General features: G+C 43.1%; 2 protein-coding genes across 3 annotated transcripts; one reads left to right on the forward strand and one right to left on the reverse strand.

Annotated features, from left to right (window-relative positions):
- Nucleotides 1–741: 741 nt before the first annotated feature.
- Trim68 (tripartite motif containing 68) lies at nucleotides 742–7,605 on the reverse strand. 2 transcript variants are annotated; one of them, XM_032893161.1, is made up of 6 exons: nucleotides 7,149–7,605; nucleotides 4,797–4,892; nucleotides 3,291–3,551; nucleotides 2,815–2,837; nucleotides 2,197–2,297; nucleotides 742–2,003 (listed from the first exon to the last, which is right to left on the reverse strand). In XM_032893161.1, the coding sequence occupies exons 1-6, from the start codon at nucleotides 7,572–7,574 to the stop codon at nucleotides 1,453–1,455; spliced, it is 1,458 nt and encodes a 485-aa protein (XP_032749052.1). In that variant the 5' UTR covers nucleotides 7,575–7,605; the 3' UTR covers nucleotides 742–1,452. The 2 variants fall into 2 exon arrangements, with proteins under 2 accessions (XP_032749052.1, XP_032749053.1); XM_032893162.1 differs by lacking the exon at nucleotides 2,815–2,837.
- On the forward strand, nucleotides 2,399–22,205 carry LOC116891807 (olfactory receptor 51D1). The gene is made up of 2 exons (XM_032893163.1): nucleotides 2,399–2,459; nucleotides 21,223–22,205. The coding sequence occupies exon 2, from the start codon at nucleotides 21,237–21,239 to the stop codon at nucleotides 22,203–22,205; it is 969 nt and encodes a 322-aa protein (XP_032749054.1). The 5' UTR covers nucleotides 2,399–2,459; nucleotides 21,223–21,236.
- The last annotated feature ends 2,815 nt before the right edge of the window (nucleotides 22,206–25,020 follow it).

Consider the following 25,020-nt stretch of genomic DNA (forward strand, 5'->3'; position numbering starts at 1 on the left):
ACAATCCTCCCACAATACAATTTTGTCACTTGTGGGCTATTTTTGTGCAATTTTCCCGGACATAACAACCACTGTAGAGAAACAGTTCAATATATAATCTTAATTTCTTTTTATTATTGTATGATTCCTAAATTGGTGTTTTAGTACGATTCTTTTCGCACATTTCGCTCCCCTTCCCTTAAAGGAGAATTTTTTGCAGTTATAAGAACAATGTAAATTCTCTCAGTGGCATCAGAGGATCCCAGTTTAACCCTCATTAGCTGCTGCTTGGGCCTCCCTTCCTTCCTGGTGACTCTGTTTCTTCTTCCTCGTTATCTTGTTTTCTATTTTGAGTTCACAGTCCTCATGCTAACTCAGGGACAAATACGTGCAATAAGATGCACAATCTACCTCTGTGGCCCAGTGTCAGTTCGTCCCTGTGACGTGTGATGTGGGTACCTTTTGGTTTAAAGGGCTCTGGACTGTTGGGGGAGGGCACCCTAAGGAACAAAGGTGCTGCTATTAAGGTTTTGTCTGCTCTTTGGCAAAGCAGGAGGTTTCCCCAATCAGAATCCACTGTTTGTCCTTCCCTCTCTATAGAGAACAAAGGTATTGCATGGAGTTTGGGTCTTTACAATAAACCCACAAGGTAGAAGAATGTTCTTTAAGCCAGACTGGAGGCACCTTTCCAAGGAGGACATCGGAATCTTCTCAGACACATGCTTCAGACCCAAATCTAAAGAATGACATGCAGACTCGTGATCTGTGAACTGAGTTTGTCAACTTTGTTTCATTTTAATGTGAAAATCATTTTACAAGTTTTACAATCTCATCTTTCAAAGCTCTGTAGAAAAGAAGGCTGTTTCAATTTCTTTATACATGCAGTAAAAATAAAAACCAAGGCCCCTAAGGTTTCTGGTTCTGCCCCTTAGAGAAAAGACAGGCCCAGGACGTAGACCCATCCTCATGCTCAGGAAGGAGATACGGGGAGCATCCTGGATGAGCTCTGACTTCTGTGCTGGAGAAGCACAGACTGCGTTTCTCTAGAATGGAGGTTAGGGTTGGTTTGGTAGCAGCAAGGCTCATGTGAAGGACCTCTACCTGGTTTCACCATGACCATCAGCTCCGGGCATGTACCTTATTACTTAGTCTCCTGGAAAACATTATGTAAAAGCTTTCCTGGTGTCTGCATTTATTTAATCACCGGTACCCACTTAATTATGAAGCCAGGATCTCCGGAATGGACAAAGTCCATCATCCCTGTCATGTTTGCATCATGGATCACAGTGCTTATCTGACTGGGACGATTTTGCTCTGAGGGGCACTGGCAGTTTGTTCTAATAGCGATACCATAAGGTCAGATCTAGAGGAGCCCTTGGGCTTTAAGCTGGGTTCAGGAATATGTTTATCATTGGAAGCATCCTTGAACAGTCATCCCCTGCCAAATTCCAACATTAGGTTAGGATGGTTCTCCTAGCCTTCCCCATCCAGGGTACAAATGGTGATTGGAGTGGTGTTGTTAGTGCCAATGCTGTAACAAGGACTGAAATAGGGCAGGAGACGGCCCGGGAAGGGATAGCGAGGAAAAGTGAAAATATGAGAGTCAGCATCAGTCACATTGTAGAAGGAGATGTCATGGGCCTCATAGTCTAGGAAGATTCCTACCCGGTGCGGAGGAACTGACAAGGGCAGGAGTGGATATTCATCTGTGCCTGCTCGGTACTCTGTTCCTTTCCTCAGCCTTATCACCCAGAAGCCATAGCGAGGCGATAAGTAGACCACCTCTTTCCGGTCTACACTTTCTACACACACTCCCAGGCCCCACTCAGATCTGTCTCCAACCTCCACTTCCCAGTAGTGCCGGCCGGAGGAGATGCATTGGCTGCCCAAGACAATGTTGTAGCGGTAAAATCTCTCAGGATTGTCAGGCAGGTTCTGCTGGGTGACTCCATAGTGCACACTTTTCCTGTCCTTGGAAATGACAAGGCGGGAGTAAGCTGTGTCTGGATCTAGGCGCACATCCACTAGGGAAAAAGATCTTAGTGGTAATAACATTGATGCCACGCAAGGGGAAATGTAGGAAGTCTCTGATGAAGATACAGTTCTTGGCAATGGGTGGGGTGGGGCTAGATGAAGCATCCAGACTGCACTGAGCCCTTTTACCTCTGTGGGTGGAGTCCCTCCCACTGCCTATCAGAGCCCCCAAGTATCTACTACCTGCAAATGTCTTCAGAATCTCTCTTAGTCCTAGCACACGGCAATCTGTCTTCAGCTCCAAGGAGATTGGTTCTAGCTGCTGCAGGCTCCAAGACTTGCTCCTGCAGAACAGGGTGTGTTTTGGATCCAGGAGTCTTAGCTCTGCTCCCGGGAGCCTCCTTCCTTTAGTCTGGTGAAGAGGGGCTTGGCCAGAGCCAGTAACTTAGATTCCCCTGTCCAGCAAAGCAGAGGTGGGACAGCTGGCTTCAAACTGTGACAGAGAGGTAAGAATATTCAGAGCTTCCTCTTGAGAACGATAAATATTGGGACAGAGGACGAGGAGGAGAGGTGACACAAAAGAGAAGGGCTGATCCCTTGAGCTGGAAGCCTCATGGGCCTTATTTTTGGACCATTTACATGAAATAACATGTAAATGCTTTACTTTAAATTCTAATTGGTAATAGCTAAAGTGAATTCAATTAAGTGCAGAGAGAGGCGTCAGCAAATCTTCTTTAGCTAATGTAATGTAAGATGAGGAGTGAGCGTCCGCCTTCTGTAGGTCTACATTCCTTCTCCATCCTCTGGGAGGGCCTCTCTATCTCTTGCAGGGCTTCACAGAGTCTCTTAGGATGAACATACCTGTTTAAGGCTTCCTGAATACCCTAGGAGAAAAAAATGCAGCTCATGAGTGTGCAGGGCCCCAAGACACTAGACAGACAAAAACTCAGGGAGGGGCTTCCTCAAAGGCACGAACAGACTTTAGAGCAGGGAGAAGCTTATGGGAGGACAGCAGAGCAGTCCTGGCTACATTGAACACCTTCAGGTTCCATTTCAAGATGGCCAGGATGGAAGGGACTAGAATGCTGTCAAGCCATCAGAGTAAGTACCTGGTGTCCCCCTACCTCTGGCTGGGTAGATGATCTGGTCTATGAGAACATTAAGGGTCAGGTCTTCTACCCAATCAGGATGAGAACAGCAGGTGTCAGCTGGAGGCAGCAGGGGTCCTGAGCTGGTGGACAGTGTCATGGGGCCCGTGAAGAACTGGCTAATGCTTCCCCCTGGAGTACCTTCCTATCGTCAGTCCTCGCTCAGGTTTCCCATGAAAGGTTGCTCACCTGCATCATCCAGCGCACAGGTCTCTGGGATCTCTCTTCCAGCTCCACAATCATCTGCCACAGGACCTGGCTCTGCTGGATCATCTTCTCGTGCCTCAACCTCAGTTTGTTTCCCGTCTCTCCCTTCTCCTGCTCCAGGCCAGCCTGAACAGCGGCTGCCTCTTCTTCTGCCTGCTGACATGGCAGCTCTTTCTCCTTTAACAACTGCTGATATTTTTCAAACTCCCATAGGATGCTCTGCTTTCGTTTTTCCATCTGCGTCTGGAGTCAAGATTGGAATCAGCATGGTCTTTTTAGTGTAAGGGTCATGTGTGATGGAGGACACTGACGTGTGTGTGCGCGCGCGCACACACACACACACACACACACACACACACACACTATGGAAAAGCTTTGGTATAACCATGTACTGGGGGCTATGGAGGCAAAGGCGAAGGCTCTGATGTGTCTTAAGTTCCTGACTCCCCACAGCCCAGGGCATTATTTTTGGTCCTTTCACAGGTAGTGCATTTTCTTACAAATAATGAGTGGGACCAGAGTATTTCAGACTTGGAAGTTTTCTGGGTTTTGGATTAAATGAATATAAAGAGATGTTTTGGCAATGAGATCCAACTCTGAACATGAAATTCATTTAAGCTTCACATGTATCTTGTGCATGCAACATATAAAGTAAGTTTATAAAATAACTTAGTATGCTTGCATTCTGAGTATTGCCTATATTAAGTGAAACTCCCTTCTACTTTTGGTAGCATGTTGGTTATAAGACACTTGGATTCAGGAGCACTTTGCAGTTCATATTTCTGGATGAGTGACCTTTAATCTGTGCTACTTTGATCAGCTGCAATAGGATCTAGGGTATTCTCTTTCTTTTTTCTTGAGACAGGGCTCCATTATACAGACACTATGTAGACCAGGCTGGACTTGAAATTGTAGCAGTTCTCTGCCTTTGCCTCCCAAGGCTGATTTCTAGGCATGCACCACTATCCTGGTACATGATATTATCTTGGTATGATGAGGACTAGTTCCTATTTTCAGAAAAATGGGATGGTTATACTGATGGTTGTTAACTACACTTCTGGATAGCTTTCTTGTTCTTTTCTTCTCTCTCTCTCTCTCTCTCTCTCTCTCTCTCTCTCTCTCTGTTTATGCTTATTGTATTGTTTTAGATCACGTTGACCAAAAGTTCCAAGAGTTTTATGCCTTTTTGTTTCAAATATATTTCTGAGGGGTTTCCTAATACTTAGGTAACCAAGTCTTAGCAGCTATGCCGTTGCTGAGGAAAGTGAAACAGAAACTGTTGACAACTACTCTACAAGCAATACTCCTATGTGTGTGGGACACCATTCCTTCCTCACACATGAAGATATTAGATCGGAGGCTACTGCCACCTCAAACCCCAGAAGCTGGACCTGAGATATGAGGCCTTAGGTAGAGGGGAAACTGAAGGCTCTCACTCTGCCTCACAGATATGAGGAAGCCTCCACTGTCAGCTCACGTGCAACCTGCCTTCCAGATGGCAGCTTGTTCCTTCTCACTGACTTCCAGTTTCCAGACTTTCTCCTGTTCTTTCCTCAGATGTTCCAGAGCTTGCTGGAGTTTCCACTGCGAGAGAGAGAAAGATCATGAGCCTTCCCCATTAGGAGGCCACTGTAGGCATTCTAGGCTGACAGAGGCTTCCTAATGTTCTTCAGGCAGTGGGCTAGAATAAATGACAAGAGAGAAAGGACTGCCGCGAAGGCATAGACTCTGCCCATGTGACACGAGGGAGGCTTTTTGGGTTGAGAGTCACCTTAATTCCTCTAGTACCCAAGTGTCTGTAAAGATCTATAATCAGATTGTCTAGGAATAGAAGACTTTGAACTTTCTTAGCAAAGACTATTTCTCTTCTCATTAATTCTGTCCCCTATTATTTCCTGGAACTGCGCAGTTGAAGTGTGGTTCAAAGCTAGAAACATCAGCATGGCAGAAGCCTGAGCCTTACTCTAGACATATCAAAGGAGAACTGGAATTTAGCAAGCTCCCTGGGTATTTCAGATACACAAGAAAGGCAGGAGGCTTTCCTGGGAAAGCAATGCAAACATTCGTACTGGAAAGCCAAAAGCATTCCCTCATTACCTCTCACTCTGGGAACAGTTACCTGTTTTGTTAAAGAATTATAAAGTACCCGACATGGTTCAAGTATTACGTATGCACTAATTCTGCTAGGATTTGAAGGGAACTGTCTTCCACGGTTCATGCGTTTGAAGACCTGGACCTGATCCTCAGCTGGTGATGGTCTTTGGGAAGGCTGTAGAAAACTTTAGGAGAAAGTGGATCTCTGGGAGGCAGTCCTTCAAGTTTTATGGTCTGGTCACCATTCCTGCCCATGCTCCCCAACTGCATATATTGTATGCACAGTTACTATTGTTCCTGCCGCTGTGAGCTCCCCACCTCAATAACTTGTATTCTTTTGAATAAATCTCTCCTCCCTTACAGGTACTTGATAACAGCAACAAAGATAATAACTGATAATAAATACAGTCCCTGGATGTTGGTGTCGTTACCATTGTATAGACAAGAAAACCGAGGCTCAGGAAGTGACCTATCCAGTCACCCAGCTAGTAAATGACAGGGCTGAGAATTAGACATGCTCTTAGCTTGTATGTCAAAATGCTAAATGATCTCTTTTTTTTCTCTAAAACTCTCAAAACAAAGCAAAGTGTACATACTTGCACTGTTTTAGATACCTGTCCTATAGAGAAGAGTGCTGATTTCCAGAGGTCGTCACACATTCTTATATTTTAATCTGGGAAAGGAGCAAGGCAGCATCTGGCAGCTGATCACAGTGGTTAAGACAAATCAGCAGCGCACGACTTATTCCAAAGTGTGGAGAGAGAGTCCCAGACAAAGAACAAGCTCTCTGTCTCATCCTTTCTTCTTTGTGGTGGTTCGAATGAAAATGGCCCCAACAGGCTCATAGGGAGTGGCATTATTAGGAGGTGTGCCTTGTAGAAGGTGTGAGCTTGTAGGAGGAAGTGTGTTACTGGGGGCAAACTTTGAGGTTTTTGAATCTCACCGGCCTGGTGTCATTCTGTCTTCCTGCTGCCCTCCAATCCAGATGTAGAACTCTCACCTCCTTTTCTAGTACCATATCTGCCTATATGCTGCCATGCTTCCTGCCATGATGACAATGGACTATACACCTCTGAACTGTAAGCCAGCCCTAATTAAATGTTTTCCTTTATAAGGTCATGGTATCTTTTCACAGCAACAGAAACCCTCCTAAATTAAGACATCTCTCTTTAACTAATGTAACCGGAAATCAGAAAAGACCTGATAATATGGATACTGTATTAACATATGCATAGTACACAAGCATGCCTGGAAATTGGCCAATCAATCTTAAGTGACTCATCTATGTTCCCTTCTTGCTCCAAAATAATGTTATCATGATCCAAAATTACTAGGCCTGAGCTGGGTTTATGAAATGAAAAGGTTAAAATAATTAAGCGAATGCCAAGTAACTATACATGCAAGTTCCTGACTAATAAATAACAGTCATCATATGTAATCTCATTCAAGTCACCTACAACTCCAACTGAAACCAAGGATGTCAAGTTGCTTCAAGTTCTCAACACCAAACTCATCCTTTGCTTAGGTATCTCCATGTTAATACTTGAGATGGGATGCATAGGAAATGGGAGAGAAGAAAATCAAAGATAGTCATGAATGAAGGAAAAGATTTGGCTCAGAATATTAGATGTAAGGATCTGTAGCTACCAGGAGCCGGGGATCAGCTTTTAAAGATAGGCACCTAATATGGAGAAGGCCAGATGAGAGGCAGAGGAAAGGCTGGCCTGGCCAGGTTCTACTGTCTACCTTATACTCCCAGGCAACATCCTTTATGGGTACAACGCTGTGTGCTTCATGCTCTGGGGACTTGTTACAGGCCTTGCAGGTTACCACATCATCCTCTTTGCAGAACATTGTGAGCTGTTCCTTGTGGAGATCACACATATCAGTCTTTAGTCCCATTTCCATACAGAAGCCTAGCAGTCGGACCTTATCTACAACGCTGGCCAGCTGCCAATTGGGACGGAGTTTCTTTGGCTGCACGGGAGCTCGACAAAGGGGACAAGTGTAGCTCAAGTTCTGGGAGTCTGCTGGGAGCTTCCAGAGTCCAGAGAGACAGCTGTGGCAGAAAGTGTGGCCACAGGTGATGCTCACAGGCTCCCTGAGGAAGGTCATACAGATAGGACAGTTCACTTCTTCCACAATGGCATCCATTAACACTGCAGGATCCATGGTTCCAAGTGACAGTCATCTCAGAACATAAAGGCTGCAAAGAATAAGAAGGAAAAATAAGAGGAAAAGGTAACAATTCTAAGTTCTCTTCTAAAACTATAATTAGTGATTAAAAAATATACTTATTTAGAACCTTTTTCAGGTGTATATAATAAGTATTGGCCTCAACTAAAGCTATTACTGGGCAACACAGTACACACTACAGCCAGAGAATGTGCAAATAGAGGTGATTAAGGAAGTGGGCTTGGCACAGCTGCCACTGGGACCCATCACTACCCCAAACTTTTGCTCCCCAAATTCCACTCACTTTCCGGCCAGCGCCTTCTGCTGGGGCAGACTGCCAGCTAGTCTGCTCCCCTGAAGACAACACAGCTTGAAGGCATCCAGGAGTTCCTCTGTACACAAGGCAACTGGGCAACCACAGTCTCAAGACCTCTCAGGGGCTTGGAGGCATGTAGGACAACTGACCCAACAGACTGAAAGCCTCCCTGGAGTTCTGCTGCACACAGAGAAACAGAAACCACAGTCCATAGGCCTCTCTGGAGAAGAGATTTACACAGGACATGACTGCTCCTCTGAAGACCCAACAGTCTGAAGGCCTCCCAGGGGATCTGCTGCAGCCAGGGCAACAGATCAGCAGCTTCTCTGCCCCTCTGAAGACCATCCAGTTGGAAGGCTCCATAGGAGGTCTGCTACGGCCAGGGTTACAGGCCTACCAGGAGACCTGAAACAACCCAGGGACAAAAGAGGCAGACTCCAGACAAGAGTTGTCCAGACCAGCAAACACTAGGGAAAACGAGATGGTGAGAGGCAAGCACAAGATCATAAGCAACAGTAGCCAATATATGTGGGCATTATGAGAACCTAGTTCTCCCACCACAGCAAGCCCTGAATTCACCAACACACCTGAAAATCAGGAAGCTGACCTAAAATCCTATCTCATGAAGATAATAGAATCCTTTAAGGAAGATATAAATAACTCACTGAAGGAAATACGGGAAAACACAGATAAACAGGTAGAAGCCCTTAAAAGAGGAAACAAATAAATCCCTTAAGGAAATACAGGAAAACACAATTAAACAGGTGAAGTGGTCCAAGACCTGAAGAGTGGAAGTAGAAACAATAAAGAAAACATAAATGGAGGCAAACCAGGAAATGGAAAACCTAGTGAAGAGGTCAGGAATTACAGATCTAAGCATCAACAACAGAATACAAGAGATTGAAGAAAGAATCTCAGGTGTAGAAGATATCATAGGAGAGACTGACACAACTGTCAAAGAAAATTCAGAACATAAAAAATCCTAACTCAAAACATCCAGGAAATCCAGGACATAATGAAAAGACCAAATCTAACAATAATTGGAATAGAAGAGAACGGAGGACCTGAAAACTTCTTCAACAAAATCATAGAAGAAAACTCCCCCAACCTAAAGAAAGAGATGACCATAAATGTACAAGAAGCCTATAGAACACCAAATAAATGGGATCAGAAAAGAAAATCCTGTCACATAATAATCAAAACACAAAATGCACAGAGCAAAGAAAGATTATTAAAAGCTGCAAGGGAAAAGGGCCAAGTAACGCATAAAGGCAGACCTATCGGATACACCAGACTTCTCAACAGAGACACTAAAAGCCAGAAGAGCCTGGTCAGAGGTCATGTAGACTCTAAGAGAACACAAATCTCAGCCCAGACTAATATACTCATCAAAACTCTCAATCAACATAGATGGAGAAACCAAAATGTTCCAGGACAAAACCAAATTCAAACAGTATCTATCTAACAATCCAGCTCTACAAAGGATTCTAGAAGGAAAACTCCAACACAGGGAGGGCACCTATACTAAAGAAAAAACAAGATATGAATCATCTCACAACAAAGCCAGAAGGAGAGAACCACATGCACATAATGCCACCTACGAAAACAAACATAACAGGAACGAACAATCCTCTGTCTTTAATATCTATTAATATTAATGGAATCAACTCATCTATAAAAAGACATAAGCTAACAGACTGGATATGCAAACAGGATACAGCATTTTGCTGCACACAAGAAACACACCTCAATAACAAAGACAGATACAACCTCAGAGTAAAAGGCTGAAAAAAAGGTCTTCCAAGCAAATGGTCCCAAGAAATAAGTTGGAGTTGCTATTCTAATATCCAATAAAATAGACTTTCAACCAAAAATTATCAAGCGAGATGAGAAAGGTCACTACATAATTATCAAAGGAAAAATCCACCAAGAGAAAGTCTCAATTCAGAATTTCAATGCCCCAAATACAAGGGTACCCACATGAAAGAAACCTTACTAAAGCTCAAAACACACACTGAACCCCACACAATAATAATGGGAGACTTTAACACCCCACTCTCTAATGGACAGGTCACTGAAACAGAAACTAAACAGAGACACAGTGAAACTAATAGAGGTTATGAACCAAATGGATTTAACAGATACCTATAGAACATTTCACCCTAAAACAAAAGATACTTTCTTCTCAGCACCTCGTGGTGCCTTCTCCAAAACTGACCATAAAATTGGGCACAAAACAGGCCTCAACCAATATAAGATTGAAATTATCCCATGAAACCTATCAGACCACCATGGCCTAAGGCTGGTCTTCAATAAGAGCAAAATCAACAGAAAGTCCACATACACCTGGAAACTGAACAACTCTATACTCAATGATAAATTGGTCAGGGAAGAAATAATAAAAGAAATTAAAGAGTTCCTGGAATTCAATGACAATGAGGACACAGCAGACCCAGACTTATGGGACACAATGAAAGAGATCTTACATTAGCAACTTAACAGCACATCTGAGAACTCTAGAACAAAAATAAGCAAACATAGCAAAGAGGAGTAGAAGGCAGGAAATACCCAAACTCAGGGCTGAAATCAATCAAATAGAAACAAAGAAAACAAAACCAAAAGCTGGTTCTTTGAGAAAATCAACAAGATAGGTAAACCCTTAGCCAGACTAATCAGAGGGCTCAGAAAGGGTATCCAAATAAACAAAATCAGATATGAAAAGGGAGACATAACAACAGAAATGGAGGAAATAAAAAAAAAATTAGATCTTGCTACAAAAGCCTGTACTCAACAAAACTGAAAAATCTTGATGAAAGGGATGAATTTCTAGATAGATGCCATATACCAAAGTTAAATCAAGAGCAGGTAAACTATCTAAACAGGCCCATATCCCATAAGGAAATAGAAGTCTTTAAAAACCTTCCAACCAAAAAAAAGCCCAGGGCCAGATGGCTTTAGTGCAGAATTCTACCAGACCTACAAAGAAGACCTGATACCAATATTTCTCAAACGATTCCATAAAATAGAAAGGTGACATTACCTAATTCATTCTATGAAGCCACAATTACTGTAATACCTAAACCACATAAGGACACAACAAAAAAGAGAACTCAGACCAATTTCACTTATGAATATTGATGCAATAATACTCAATAAAATTCTTGCAACTGAATCTAAAAACACATCAAAACCATCATTCACCATGAACAAGTAGGCTTCATCCCAGGGATGCAAGGTCGGTACAATATATGAAGATCCATTAATGTAGTCCACTATAGGCTATTAGCCCAAATGCTTGAATTACCCTAGATGCCTAGAACAAATGAAACTCAAGACGGATGATCAAAAAATGAATGCAGATCGCCCCTGAGAGACACAGCCAAAATACAGCAAATACAGAGGCGAATGTCAGCAGCAAACCTCTGAACTGAGAATAGGAACCCCGTTGAAGGAATCAGAGAAAGAACTGGAAGAGCTTGAAGGGGCTCGAGACCCCATATGTACAACAATGCCAAGCAACCAGAGCTTCCAGGGACTAAGCCACTACCTAAAGACTATACATGGACTGACCCTGAACTCTGACCTCATAGGTAGCAATGAATATCCTAGTAAGAGCACCAGTGGAAGGGGAAGCCCTGGGTCCTGCTAAGACTGAACCCCCAGTGAACTAGACTATTGGGGAGAGGGAAGCAAGGGGGAGGGTTGGGAGGGGAACACCCATAAGGAAGGGGAGGGGAGGGGATGTTTACCCGAAACCGAAAGGGAATAACACAAATGTACATAAGAAATACAATAATAATAAAAAAAAAATGTAGTCCACTATATCAATGAGCTCCAAGAAAAAAAATCATATGATCATCTCATTAGATGCTGAAAAGAATTTGACAAAATACAACACACCTTTCATGTTGAAAGTATCGGAGAGATCGGGAATTCAAGTTTTATACCTAAACATTATAAAAGCAATTTACTACAAACCAACAGTCAATATCAAATTAAATGGCAAGACACTTTAAGCAATGCTACTAAAATCAAGTGACCAGACAAGGATTCCCACCCTCCTCATATCCATTCAATACAGTATTTGAAGTTCTAGTTAGAACAATAAGACAACAAAAAGAGATCAAGGGAATACAACCTGGCAAAGAAGAATTAAAGGTATCACTATTTGCAGATGATATGATAGTACACATAAGTCACCCCAAAATTCTACCAGAGAGCTTCCACACCTGATAAACAACTTCAGCAAAGTGGCTGGACATAAACTTAACTCAAATAAATTGGTAGTCTTCCTTTATACAAACGATAAACAGGCTGAGAAGAAATTAGGGAAACAACTCCCTTCACAATAGCCACAAACAACATAAAATACCTTGGTGAAGCTCTAACCAAACAAGTGAAAGATCTGTATGACAATAACTTCAAGTCTCTCAAGAAAGAAATCGAAGATTTCAGAAAATGGAGAGATCTCCCATGCTCATGAACTGGCAGAATTAACAACAGTAAAAATGGCCACCCTATCAAAGGCAAACTACAGATTCAACGCAATCCGCATCAAAATCCCAACACGATTCTCCAAAGGCACGGAAAGATCAAATGAAAATGCAACAGCTGTTCTTACACTACGTCCTGAAAAGCATCTCCTGCACCTTCCACCACATACCAATATGTGCTCCTCACCATGCACGGATGCATGCTAGAAGCAGAGGGAAGTCACGCCCCTTGGAAGAATAAAACCAGGATCACCTAATAATATATTGATGTACACTGACGACTTTTGTCTCAGGCCACATGTGGGTATAGAGCTTGAATAATCAGTGGTTTACGGTTCTTGCTACACCTGGCAATATTTATTAACTCATAAGTATATGTTACTAGATAGGGTGTGTAAAGGGAAGATTTACACTGGCTTTAAATACTACTGTATTTAAATAGTGCTTACCAGGCAACTGCCTGCTGACTATGTGCCTGGCATATACATCAGGGTTAGGGGATAGTTTCTAAATCCCAAATGCTTTTATTGCAATATACAGTGATAGGTTTAAAATATAAGGTAAAATAATAGAAAGCACTCTTGAGTACCAGGCAGGGCTCTGTGCACTTTACATGGATAATTGGTATTTCATAACCCGGGATAGAAACCATTATTGTCCTCATTTTACAGGTGCTTGGCCCAGGTTTCCACTGTTTACTTTGGGAAGCAGAGATCTATGAGATCTAGAATCCTAAGATCCAGTTGTGCAATAATACTGACCTCAAAGGGATCCTGGAGTAAGTACTCTCCTTTCGCTCCATCACCCCCTCCACTTTTCTGAAATGCTGGGGATTTAACAAGAATCTCAAGCACGTGCCAGGCAGATGCTTTACTGCTGAACCAAATCCCCCGTCTTCTTACTCTTCCCGCTGCACCCGCGACAGCCAAATACCACTCAGTGCTCTGCGCAATGCCTGGACCCCGTGCCTATTCATTTTACCTTATTTGGGATCATGCTCCTCTCACGGTGTCTGATTCCATGATCTCATTACTGACATCATTTACCACGAGTCCATTGTTTTCTTAATTTAGAAATCTACCACTCATATTTTCTGTATTTCTTACCATGTCCTCACGCCATGACGCATTTAATACAGAGATATTTTCAGTTTTGCTCAGTGTATTCTTGATGTCTCGATACTTGTTAAATGCCTGAGATTTAAATGTAAATGTTTAGGTTCAGCTGATGGTAGAGGTGTTAGTATCTTCATCAAAGGCAGTGTGTGTGTGTGTGTGTGTGTGTGTGTGTGTGTGTGGTGTGTCCACCTGCTCATGCTTTGGTGTCAAAAGCACTACTTAAAGCTACAGAAAATCAGAAAACCAAAACGACAACAAACAAACAACCTAGCAGATGAAAATCTGGAAGACATCGAGCCAAAGAAAGATAGAAATAATAAATCACGATAAATCACAAAATGTGGTGGAAGCATGTTAGTTAAATATAGTGCCTCAGAAAAATGTAAACATGGGAAAGATGTCAAAGGTCTGGGCATAAATATAGTTCTCAAATAGAGATCTTTTATTAAACATAAATTACTTGGTCAAGAGTTTGAATCATTAACTGCTCAGACCAGTCCGAGCCTGCAGCTGAGGGCAGCTATGAATACAGGCCGAATACAAAACTGTAAAAATGTTAACTTTCTTTATGCGATTTTGTTCCCCAGAGTGAACTTTGTAGACGACAACATCAAAAGTTTGCACCCAGCAAGCAACCTGTGTCTCCACAGTGCCCAGGGCAGCAAAGGGAGGAGGCGGAGCCTGGAAGCTGCTGAGAGCCAGGCTAGGGTCTGAGAGTGGCGGACCGTGCCTTCCTGACCTTCGGGCGCTAGGTAACCCTACTGGTTGGGGACCGGAAAGGGCAAAGAGGGCAGGACCTGTGTCTTCCTCCAAAGAGGCCTGCTGTCGCCTCTTCTCGGCTCAGCGTACCCCGCAGGGGAGGTGCGGGGCTCCAGTCCGCAGTGTGCTGGAGCAAGCGCCCGCGCACCAGAAGCCGCGACCGCAGCGGGAGGCGCGGGAGCCTAGGCAAGAGCTGGGCCCTCGCGACTTCCGTAGCGCTCCAGGATCCGCCCACGGCGCAGGAACCGACGAATCACATGCCAGGATCTGTTCCGTCCAACGGCGGTACTCAGAGTGGCCTGATTGGCTGTTCGCTTGCCACTTTGCATGGTTGAATGAGCTCAGCCTGGTTTCCTAAAGTGGCACCGGCACACATTGGTGTCCGCGGTTCCCTGGAACACAAATAGCGATCATGGCTCCGGGTTTCAGGCATTTAAACAAAAGTTTTAATAAATTCTTCTGTCTTGACACTTCCATACTTCCTCAGGTAGCTCCTCAGACAACAAACTAGTTCCAGAGTTAGAAACAGATATTAAATTACGAAGCAGAAGAGTCCTGATCATAAGCTGCCACTAAAAAATTTTTAAAGCAGTGCGTACCCTTTCCTCTCATCCAACTACAGAGACACACAAAACACAAACAACAGGCTGTTGAACCAGTGACCTGAATTTTTCTTTGTACAGGCTTGTTCTTTTTCTGACACTTGGACTTTGAGTAAGCAAGAGAAGACACTCAATGACATACGGGAAGTAAGCAAAAATCCTGGAAGAATCCAAGTTCTGGTGATATGTTTATTATTGGGACCGATGCTCTTTGAATCCCATGCTAATGTCAGAGCTTCGTACATGGTTAACATTCTTCAGTATGGGGCCCAGAAAATTACTGAAAATAAACAGGACCAGCACAGTAGGAGGAGGAAGAGGAGCGGAGATTTGAGCTTAGCCTGTTTCTTAGTAGAGACAAATGACTGTCCTTATGCCACAGTGAACAGATGAATTCAAATAAGACGTTTTAAAAACATTAATTGATCATGAGTACAAAGAGACCTGGATTGCAAGTATGGGTCATACATTCTCTGTCTTAAAGTCACCCAAGTTCAAGGGAATTTAAACCAGTTAAAAGGGACATCTTTTTCATGCATAATTGAATGTGTTTGTTACTGTGACTGACTCTCAAAGGCCCTGAAATGTATACCATAGAGTTGTTGGGGGGAAGAAGCTTGTGATTATGAGGAACACTTTGGGCTTAAAGGTTTTGAAGACAAGATCAAGTAACCTCATTGGCTGATGAACTTATACAGAATAAAAATGAGCAAAGGGTTTCCTACATTAATTACATTATAGCGTTTCTTTCTAGTATGGGCCTGTTCAGGGATCTGAAAAGAACCATAATGTACAGAAGCTTTTCTATAAAACTTGCACTTACTTATACAATATTTTTGGTATTTCTAGTATTAGGTATTCTCTAGAAGAATAGAAAGAAAAAAGTTGCACACACGCACTGCTTGATTAGTGTTGCCATTGCTGTAAAGAGACGTCACGGCCAAGGTAACTGGTATAAAGGAGAACATTTAATTAGGGCTGGCTTATTGGTTCTGAGGTTCAGTCTATTATTATCATGGCAGGAAGCATGGCGGTGTCATGAAGAGATGGTGTGGCCGGAGCTGAGAATTCTACATCTTGTTCCAAAGGCAAACAGGAGAAGACTGGCTTCTAGGCAGTTAGGAGAAGGGTCTTAAAGCCCACCCCTACAGTGACACACTTCTTCCAACAAGGCCACACCTATCCAAAAGGCACCTCTTAATGGTACCACTCCCTGGGACAAGCATATTCAAACCAACACACACACACACACACACACACACACACACACACACACACACACACACACAGGAGAGAGAGAGAGAGAGAGAGAGAGAGAGAGAGAGAGAGAGAGAGAGAGACACTTAGTTGTCATGATAGGTGGTTCTGGGTATTAAAAACAACCATTAATATCTTTTTAGAGCAATGATTATCAAGCTGTGGGTTGAAACCCCTTTGACAAACTTCTGTCTCCAAAAATTATTTACAAATTTGATTTATAACAGTAGCAGAACTACAGTTATGAAGTAGCAGTGAAAATAATTTAATGTTTGGGGTCACCACAGCACAAGGAACTGTCTTAAAGGGTTTCAGTGCTAGGAAGGTTGAGAACCACTGCTTTAGAGGCAAAGAACTCAGTGGCTACTCTGTTCGTGGAGTTGTACGTCCTGGCTTTGAAGATACAGGACACAGGACTCTCCTCCATCCCCTCTCTCTCCACAAGAGTCTCTGATTCTTTATATTGAGACCATGTTGGAAGGCTGAAGAACTTTGAGTATAGCATTGGTGGAGCATGGCAATGATAGATGCACTCAGGGAGAAGTGAAGGTAGACAGGCACACACTGGCTTTCCTTGACCCTCTCTACATATGGGCTGCCTCTTAGAAGGTGCCAATCTGAGGATGGATGTTCAGCTGATCTCTGAAAACATTCTCACAAACACAATCAGAAGTATATTTCTTAGGTCATTCTAGATCCCAATAAGTTAATAATTGAGACCAACCATCACATGTTTCCCCCTTTGACACCTGACCACTTCTTATGTTCCATTTAATTTCCAAATAAAGACAGTAAAAGTGGTTGGAGTGTAGCACAATTGGTAGAGTGCATGCCCAGCATGTATGACCGCCCTGGGTTTGAGTCCCAGCCCCATATAAGTTGGGCATGGTGGTACATAGATATAAGCTCTAAAGTTGGGATGTTCAGAAGTTCAAGATTATCCTGAGCTACATAGCTACTGACCCCGTCTTAAATAAAACAGACTAGGCATCTATGAGAACCTGTCTTAAAACAAACAAAAAGACAAGTCTCATAATTTTACCTAACATGATATAACTATCTTCATACAACTCCAAACACACTATTTATTCTCCAAGAGTAAATAGTGAAGTCCTTTTCGGAATATTTACAATTTAAATATGCTAATATAGATTAAAAACTTAAGTACTGATATCAACTCAATGCTATGTTACATAACACAAGGAGAGGAAGGTAAACATGGATGTTATATACACACACAGACACATGCTCACACATATATATGTATGCATGTACAAACATATCCTTAACAAAATGGGACAAAACGACATATACACTCCTCATTTCTGTAGTTGGTCCTATGGCTACAGTTGGTATTATCTACCTATGGCCTCTTTGTCTGTGAATGTGAGTGTAGACACACACACACACACACACATACACACACACACACACACACACACACACACACACGGTGGAAAGAGGACACAACCTTGGGTGTCTGTCTCATCTTCCACGTTGTTTGAGACAGGGTCTCTTGTCATCTGCTGCTCTGTGTGCTAGGCTAGCTGGTCCGTAAGTTTTCAGGAACTCTCTTGTCTCTGCTGGCTTCCCTTCTTTAGGAGTTCTGGGACTGCAGATGCCCATCAGCACATCCATCTAAGGTCATGCGGCTTCTGGGATCTGAGGCTCAAGTCCTTGTGCTTGTGTGCAGTTCTTTCCCCTCCCATCCATTAAGCATTTGCACAAACTCCTGCTGCTTTGGAATGGCCAACCCTTTTTGTCCTTTCTGCAAGTCTGATAATTTCCTTAGAGTATGCTTTAGGTGTTACTTAAATACAGATGGCTCTCCTCTCATTTCTGTGAGTATCTGAATTTAATCTGCAGATTGTCAACACTGTGACAGGAACTAAGAATAATGATAGGTCTTTGAGGGACTTCTACATCTAACAGACAATACCATGTCTCAAATGTAGGAGAAAAACATGTTCTGTTCAGGTGATTGAAGCCATGAGGGCAAGTAAAATTATTCAGGCTAATGCACAGAGGGAGAAGACAGAAGGACTACATGGGCCACAGCTTTGAAGAAACAGCAACATGAGTCATGAAGACAGGCAGCCTCTTTACTAGTTCTGTCCTGTTAGCATTTGTTTATGTCCAGTCTTTGTTTGCTTTGAAATACACACTAAACAGGCACCTCTGTGGGTTTGGGAACTACCAATTTTTCGAGGATTTTCCAATCCACCGCTGTTCTCATGCAGGCATTTGAAGGGTTGACCACACCCACTTTCATATTTCTTCCCTGCCTACTTGGGATGCTGCTGCATTCAAGATTCCACCAGCCCTGAAAGCAACCCAGGCTCTTGTACTTTCAGTCTTTACATTTTTCTTTTTCAATGTACTTTTTCCCTCTGAAAGTTGCAATACCATCTCAATGGAATGTTGTTTAAAGTAACAAAGGATCAATAACACTCACAGGGAGGATTATTAGTGTTTTTATTTTTCACTACACGCTGAAGTAGCCTAAATTTTTCATTCAAACCTCTACTCTACACTGTGAAAGAGCCATGGCTGGCCATACTCGGAGCACAGAGTATAGAAAAAGAACTGCCTGAAACAGGGTGTGGTCAACCCTTTAAATGCCTGCAGGAGTGGACAGGAGTGGACTGGAAATCCTCGAAAAATTGGTAGTTCCCAAACCCACAGAGGTGCCTGTTTAGTGTGTATTTCAAAGCAAACAAAGTGGAAAGAGATCAGAAGAAACTCAGAATTAACTTTTTGGTTCTTGAAGCATTTAGCCCTCAGCTACTAGGTTGTAACTCTGCTATATGACCACAAGAAGGCAGCATCAAAAGTGAGACATAGCTCCTTGAGCATTGGTACAAGTATTTTGCTGTTTGTTCCAGCCTGTCCTCCAGACCGGTATTTATTCTTTTCCATCCTGGTCATTTATTTTCTCTCTTCCATGGCAAGAACTCCTCCCTACCACTGTCCTAAAAAGGTCTCAGAAGAATTGTGCAGCCGTTGGCTCAGCTGTCCTTAGGGGTTTGAGTGGACCTTGGGTCCCAGATCACTCATCTCTGCTGGCACTCCCAAAGGCCACCAGACAATCTATATTTAGGTAGCAGAACTGATGAAGGACATGCTCTGGCTCAGACTTAAGGGAGACAGCAAAGGGAGGTTTGTCTTGGCTTTGGGAAATCCACAGAGACTGTGCAGGGCATGGAGGGCGCATTTGGACAGCCTGACTGCTTGGAGAAGTCTGTCATTAAGCAGCCCTTCCAATGTACAGTAGCTTGGACCAGAGACTGTGACCAGTGACTGACTCAGAGCGGAATTTCTTCATGTCTCTGTGAGGCCAGTTCCGATTATTATCTACTTCTACGAGAGGACTCTCCAGTTCCAGCCTTTCTGCCTTTAAGGAGTAAGGCAAGGGAGATTAGTTTACCAGAAATAATGTGAAAGGCAAAATGTGTGAATGTGTTCATGTGTGTGTGTGTGTGTGTGTGTGTGTGTGTGTGTGTGTGTGTGTGTGTGAGAGAGAGAGAGAGAGAGAGAGAGAGAGAGAGAGAGAGAGAGAGAGAGAGAGAGAGAGAGAAACAGGTACAGGTAGTGAGTGCCTGGTTATGAAATAGAAACAGAGAAGGTGGAAGCTGGGCTGGAAAGTGACCTTTAAGCCTCACCATGAAATCCTTTGTTAACAGACAATGGGGGCTGACTTTGTCTTGAAGGTTAGAGGCATCCATAACTCTATAATCAGAAGCCTGACACCTCAAGTCATGCTTTTTCAAAGGCAGTGATGTGGAAGGTGGATTGGAGCAGAGACATAGGTTTGGGAGAGATCTTATTTGGGGCAAGACAAGGCCCACAGCTATCTGGGTAGAAGCATCACACAAGTGGTAAGTTCTATGCTTGTGTCTCAGGACAGAGGTCTGTAGCAGAGAGGTGTGCATGCAAAGGAGAGAGCTGAGCCTGGGATGTTATGAACTGACTAGGGAGAAAAAGCTACAAGAGGTGTCTCTGTGGCCACTTGATTGTGGCAGCAGCTGCCCTCACCAATTCTCCTTCTGCGTCTGTACTGTGTCTGGTTTCAGTGACACACCCCAGCCAAGCATGTTTGGGATCATGGACCTCTCTCACAGACATCCTGAGGGGTGATTCTGTTCTGCTTTATGTCTCCTCATCCTCATCTCCCTGGTCCTTAGAACATCAGAACAGGTTTCCATTCTCTCTAAAGGAAAGGAGTGATCACTTAGGGGTAAATGAATCATTTTCCAAAACAGCCTTCTGTGTGCCTCACCTGAAAATTCTGGCTCTGTGGGTGGTGGGGCAGGTCCTGGTGGATGGTGTTTGCAACTATCTTAGATAAATAAAAAAACCACCTTGTGTATTTGGAAATTTATATATGGGCATAATATGTTTTGATCATGTTCATCCCCTTCCTTCCTTTCAAGACCCCTCCTCTCCAGCTTCATATCAGATAATGTTATTAGGGGAGTTTGAGAAATGCTACACGGACTTAGAAAAAAACTGGTTCTAGGATGAGTTCCCATTTCTTGCCATAAATCAGACTCTGTCAGACCAGATGCAATCAGATATGAAGCCTCTGGTTTTGGACCTATACCTGCCTTTGCCCAGATTGTACCAGAAGTGACACTGTCAGAGCTGAAGGTCTGTCAAGACCTGATGGGGCGTAGCTAAGAGTCGTGACCAGGCCAGGATTATTAACTCTTAAAAGAGAGATGGTTCTGAGTGTTTGGGGAGGAGGCATTCCCTCATCAAGATGAATAGAGCGGTATCAAATTTTTCTTATGCAGAGCTGTGACCTCAGAGGGTCAGGATGAAGTTTGGGATGTTCAGAGAGATGCGTTATAAAAAGAATGACTTTGGATCTGGTTACTTTGGTGTGTGATGTTTTTCTTTACTTGCATTTTTTTATAATGACATTTATAAATTAAAATAGGAAGAATGAGAACAGAAAGAGGTGAGGGCTCAGGACACTCTTTTCTTTAAACTAAGCTTTTTTTTTTTTTAACCGTGAGTACTCCACTGTTCTTTCACATTGGTTCTTCTTTCTCTGAGCCATAACTGAGTGCTGTTTTTTCCTCTTTTCTTTCCCAGTCTCTGGATCTGGCATGCCACAACCCTTGGTCCCTTTCATCGCCACTCCAAATGGAAGTCTGGCACATCCAGCCCATTTCCTACTGGTAGGCATCCCTGGCCTGGGACCCAACATCCACTTTGGGCTGGCTTTCCCCTTATGTTTTATGTATGCAGTAGCCACACTGGGCAACCTGGCCATCATCTGTATCATTCGTGTGGAGAGGCGCTTGCATGAGCCCATGTACCTCTTCCTGGCCATGCTTTCTACCATTGACTTGGTCCTCTCCTCTGTCACTATGCCCAAAATGGCCAGCTTGTTCCTAACTGGCATTCAGGAGATTGAGTTCAACATTTGCTTGACCCAAATGTTCCTTATTCATGCCCTATCAGCCATGGAGTCTGCTGTCCTGCTGGCCATGGCTTTTGACCGCTTTGTGGCCATCTGCTACCCATTACGCCATGCTTCTGTGCTCACAGGCACCACCGTGGCCAAGATTGGGCTGGCATCCCTAGCCAGGGGATTTGTATTCTTCTTCCCATTGCCCTTCCTTCTGAAGCGTCTGTCGTACTGCCAAACACATACTGTCACACACTCCTTCTGTCTTCACCAAGACATTATGAAGCTGTCCTGTACCGATACCAAAGTCAATGTCGTTTATGGGCTCTTCATCATCCTCTCAGTCATGGGTGTGGACTCCCTCTTCATTGGCTTTTCCTATATCCTCATCCTGAGGGCTGTGTTGGAACTATCAACTCGAGGGGCAGCACTCAAGGCTTTCAACACCTGCATCTCCCACCTCTGTGCTGTCCTGGTGTTCTATGTACCCCTCATTGGGCTATCAGTGGTGCATAGGCTGGGTGGTCCCACATCTCTGGTCCATGTGGTTATGGCTAATATCTATCTCCTGCTACCACCTGTAGTCAATCCCATTGTGTATGGAGCAAAGACCAAGGAGATCCGTTCAAGGATTATGCGTATGTTCTCACAGAATGGCAGGTGAGGATACCTAGTTGGGTGTCCTCAATAAAACTAAAGATGACAAGATAAGGATCTATAGAATGACTTCATGACCACATCATGCAACTCATGGGGGTGTCTGCTTCTTGTTACGCACAGATAGGCTTTGCATTTTTGTTTCTGGGAATATATCAATACAGAACTTTTGACCAGTCTGGACAGACCATCATGGAGAACAACTGTCCTATGGTATCTGGTATCATAGCTCTGTCATCTTCCTTCCTCCCAACTAGAAAATATACATAGTCTTGACATGGAAGACTGTAAATGCTACATCTCATGATTCTTGACTTTCGATGTATAACTTTTTTGGTGCTTTCTCTCTTGTGTAAATGGCAGTGAATCTGTGCTGATTATATAACCTATTACTCAAACCTCCAAGTAATTATAATTGTAACTGAGCGTCACTGAAGGCATTTGGAGGTGGATGTAATTGGAACGGAGGCAGTTGATATGAAATGTTGAAGTTTATACTTTGCATGCATTTATGTGAAATCTGTCAATGTCCATCTGTGTGGCTTCATGGACACTATTACTTATAAAGATGTTTTCTATTTTAGTTTTGGATATACATGGGTGTCTTTATATAGAAAAGATGGAAGGAGTGGAAGAAGGAGAGAGAAACATGAGTGTGTGCTAGCTATGTCCTAGTGAATGTATTAGCCATGCCCTGATGTGTGCATGTTATGAATGACGTCCTTGCTATCTATGTTCTAGTGAATGTATTAGCTACGCCCTGATGTGTGCATGTTATGAATGACGTCCTTGACGGTACCTTTACTTTGTAACTTATATGTAAGTTGATGTATTGATATACACCTGCATAAGACTGCTGGTTTATGCATCTTTATGATGGGGATATATTTATGAATACCTGGTACCTGTTTTTTGCTCATATCTATAGAATGTGATACACCCCTCTGTGGTGCTGGGATGTCTGTGTGTGCTCTCTGTTTTTAGCATATACCTTTACTATTCTATACTGCATAGTATTTTAATATGACTATGATTGTTGATGTGTGCTTATGTGTGTGTATGAATCTGTGTTTTCTGCGATAAATTATTTTGGGTATTACTCCTGACACTTTTGTTTCAGACACATTTCTGGATTATGCTGTCAAGACTCAGATAGACTTGGTATTTCTGGATTGACAAGTGGTTTCTGTGTAGAGCTGTGAGTGGAAGTAGAAGATTGATGAAATCTGGTTTCAAGAAGCAAGAATAGTTTCCAATATTGAGACACAAGTCTCTAAGAGACCTGGATACTTGGTCAAGCTCAGGGTTTGGCTATGACCCTGGGAACATAAATAATCATGCTGATTTTCCATTCTTTCTCAAAGGCCAGTCCCTATCTTTTTTTTTATTTTACCCACAACCTCTTCCCATCTTACTGCATCTTCATCTGTAGTTCCTGCTCCTGTCTTCCTTTCTCAGTGGCAGTTCAGACTTTCCTCAGCTCCCTTCCTTCCTTCCTTCCTTCCTTCCTTCCTTCCTTCCTTCCTTCCTTCCTCTCTCTCTCTCTCTCTCTCTCTCTCTTTCTTTCTTTCTTTCTTTCCTTTTGGCGTCTCATACATGTTTTTTAATTTATTTTTATTGGTTATTTTATGTGTTTACATTTCAAATGTTATCCCCCTTTTTCCCCTCTCCCATACCCCTCCCCCTTCTATGAAGATGCTCCTAGTCCCTCCCACCTCAACACCCTGGCATTCCCATACACTGGGGAAATGAGTCTTCATAGGACCAGGGCTTCTCCTCCTATTGATGCCAGACAAATGTCGTCCTCTGCTACATATGTGGCTGGAGCCATGGGTCCCTCCATATGTACTCTTTGGTTGGTGGTTTAGTCCCTGGGAGCTCTGGAAAGTCTGGTTGGTTGATATTGTTGTTCTTCCTATGGGGTCGCAAACCCCTTCAGCTCCTTCCCTAACTCCTCCATTGGGATCCCGGTGCTCAGTCCGATGGTTAGCTGCAAGCATCCTCATCTGTAATAGTAAGGCTCTGGTGGAGCCTCTCTGGAGACATCCAAATCTGACTCCTGTCAGCAAGCACTTCTTGGCATCAGCAATAGTGACTGGGTTTGGTGGGTGCATATGGGATGGATCCCCAGGTGGGGCAGTCTCTGGATGACCTTTTTTTCAGTCTCTGATCCACTCTTTTCCCCTGTATTTCCTCCTGTGAGTATTTTGTTCCCCCTTTTAAGAAGGTCTGATGCATCCACATTTTGTTCTTCCTTCTTTTTGAACTTCATGTGGTCTGTGAATTGTATCTTGGTTATTCTGAGTTTTTGGGCTAATAGCCACTTATCAGCGAGTGCATACCATGTGTGTTCTTTTGTGACTGGGTAACCTCACTCAGGACGATATTTTCTAGTTCCACATGGAATTTGCCTAAGAATTTCAGGTAGTTTCCTTTCATTTCTTGATGGGTTTTCAAGCATGTTTAAAAGTCCTTAATTGAAGATTTGCCAATTTCACCGAGGAAGCAAGGAGCAGAAGAAGATGAACATGTGAGTCTTTGACGGCTCTGATGTCTCTTAGGGTACGATATATCTCACTGAAGCACTCTTGGTCTGCTTACAGATCTTGACACTGGGTTAAAAAAAAATCAACCTGAAGAAGTATAGATAGAAATGAATGTAGATTATAACAGAGGAAAGAATACTGAACTACAACATAAAAGGTAAAAATTTGGAAATATTATAAAGTGATATATAATTTCTCCTAACATTGTTCACTCATGTGCATGATGATCAACTATTATGTCAGCAGTGAAACAGAGGTTTTTGATGACCCTTACAA

Source organism: Rattus rattus, chromosome 2 (assembly GCF_011064425.1).
Source record: "Rattus rattus isolate New Zealand chromosome 2, Rrattus_CSIRO_v1, whole genome shotgun sequence".
Taxonomy (NCBI): Eukaryota; Metazoa; Chordata; class Mammalia; order Rodentia; family Muridae; genus Rattus; species Rattus rattus.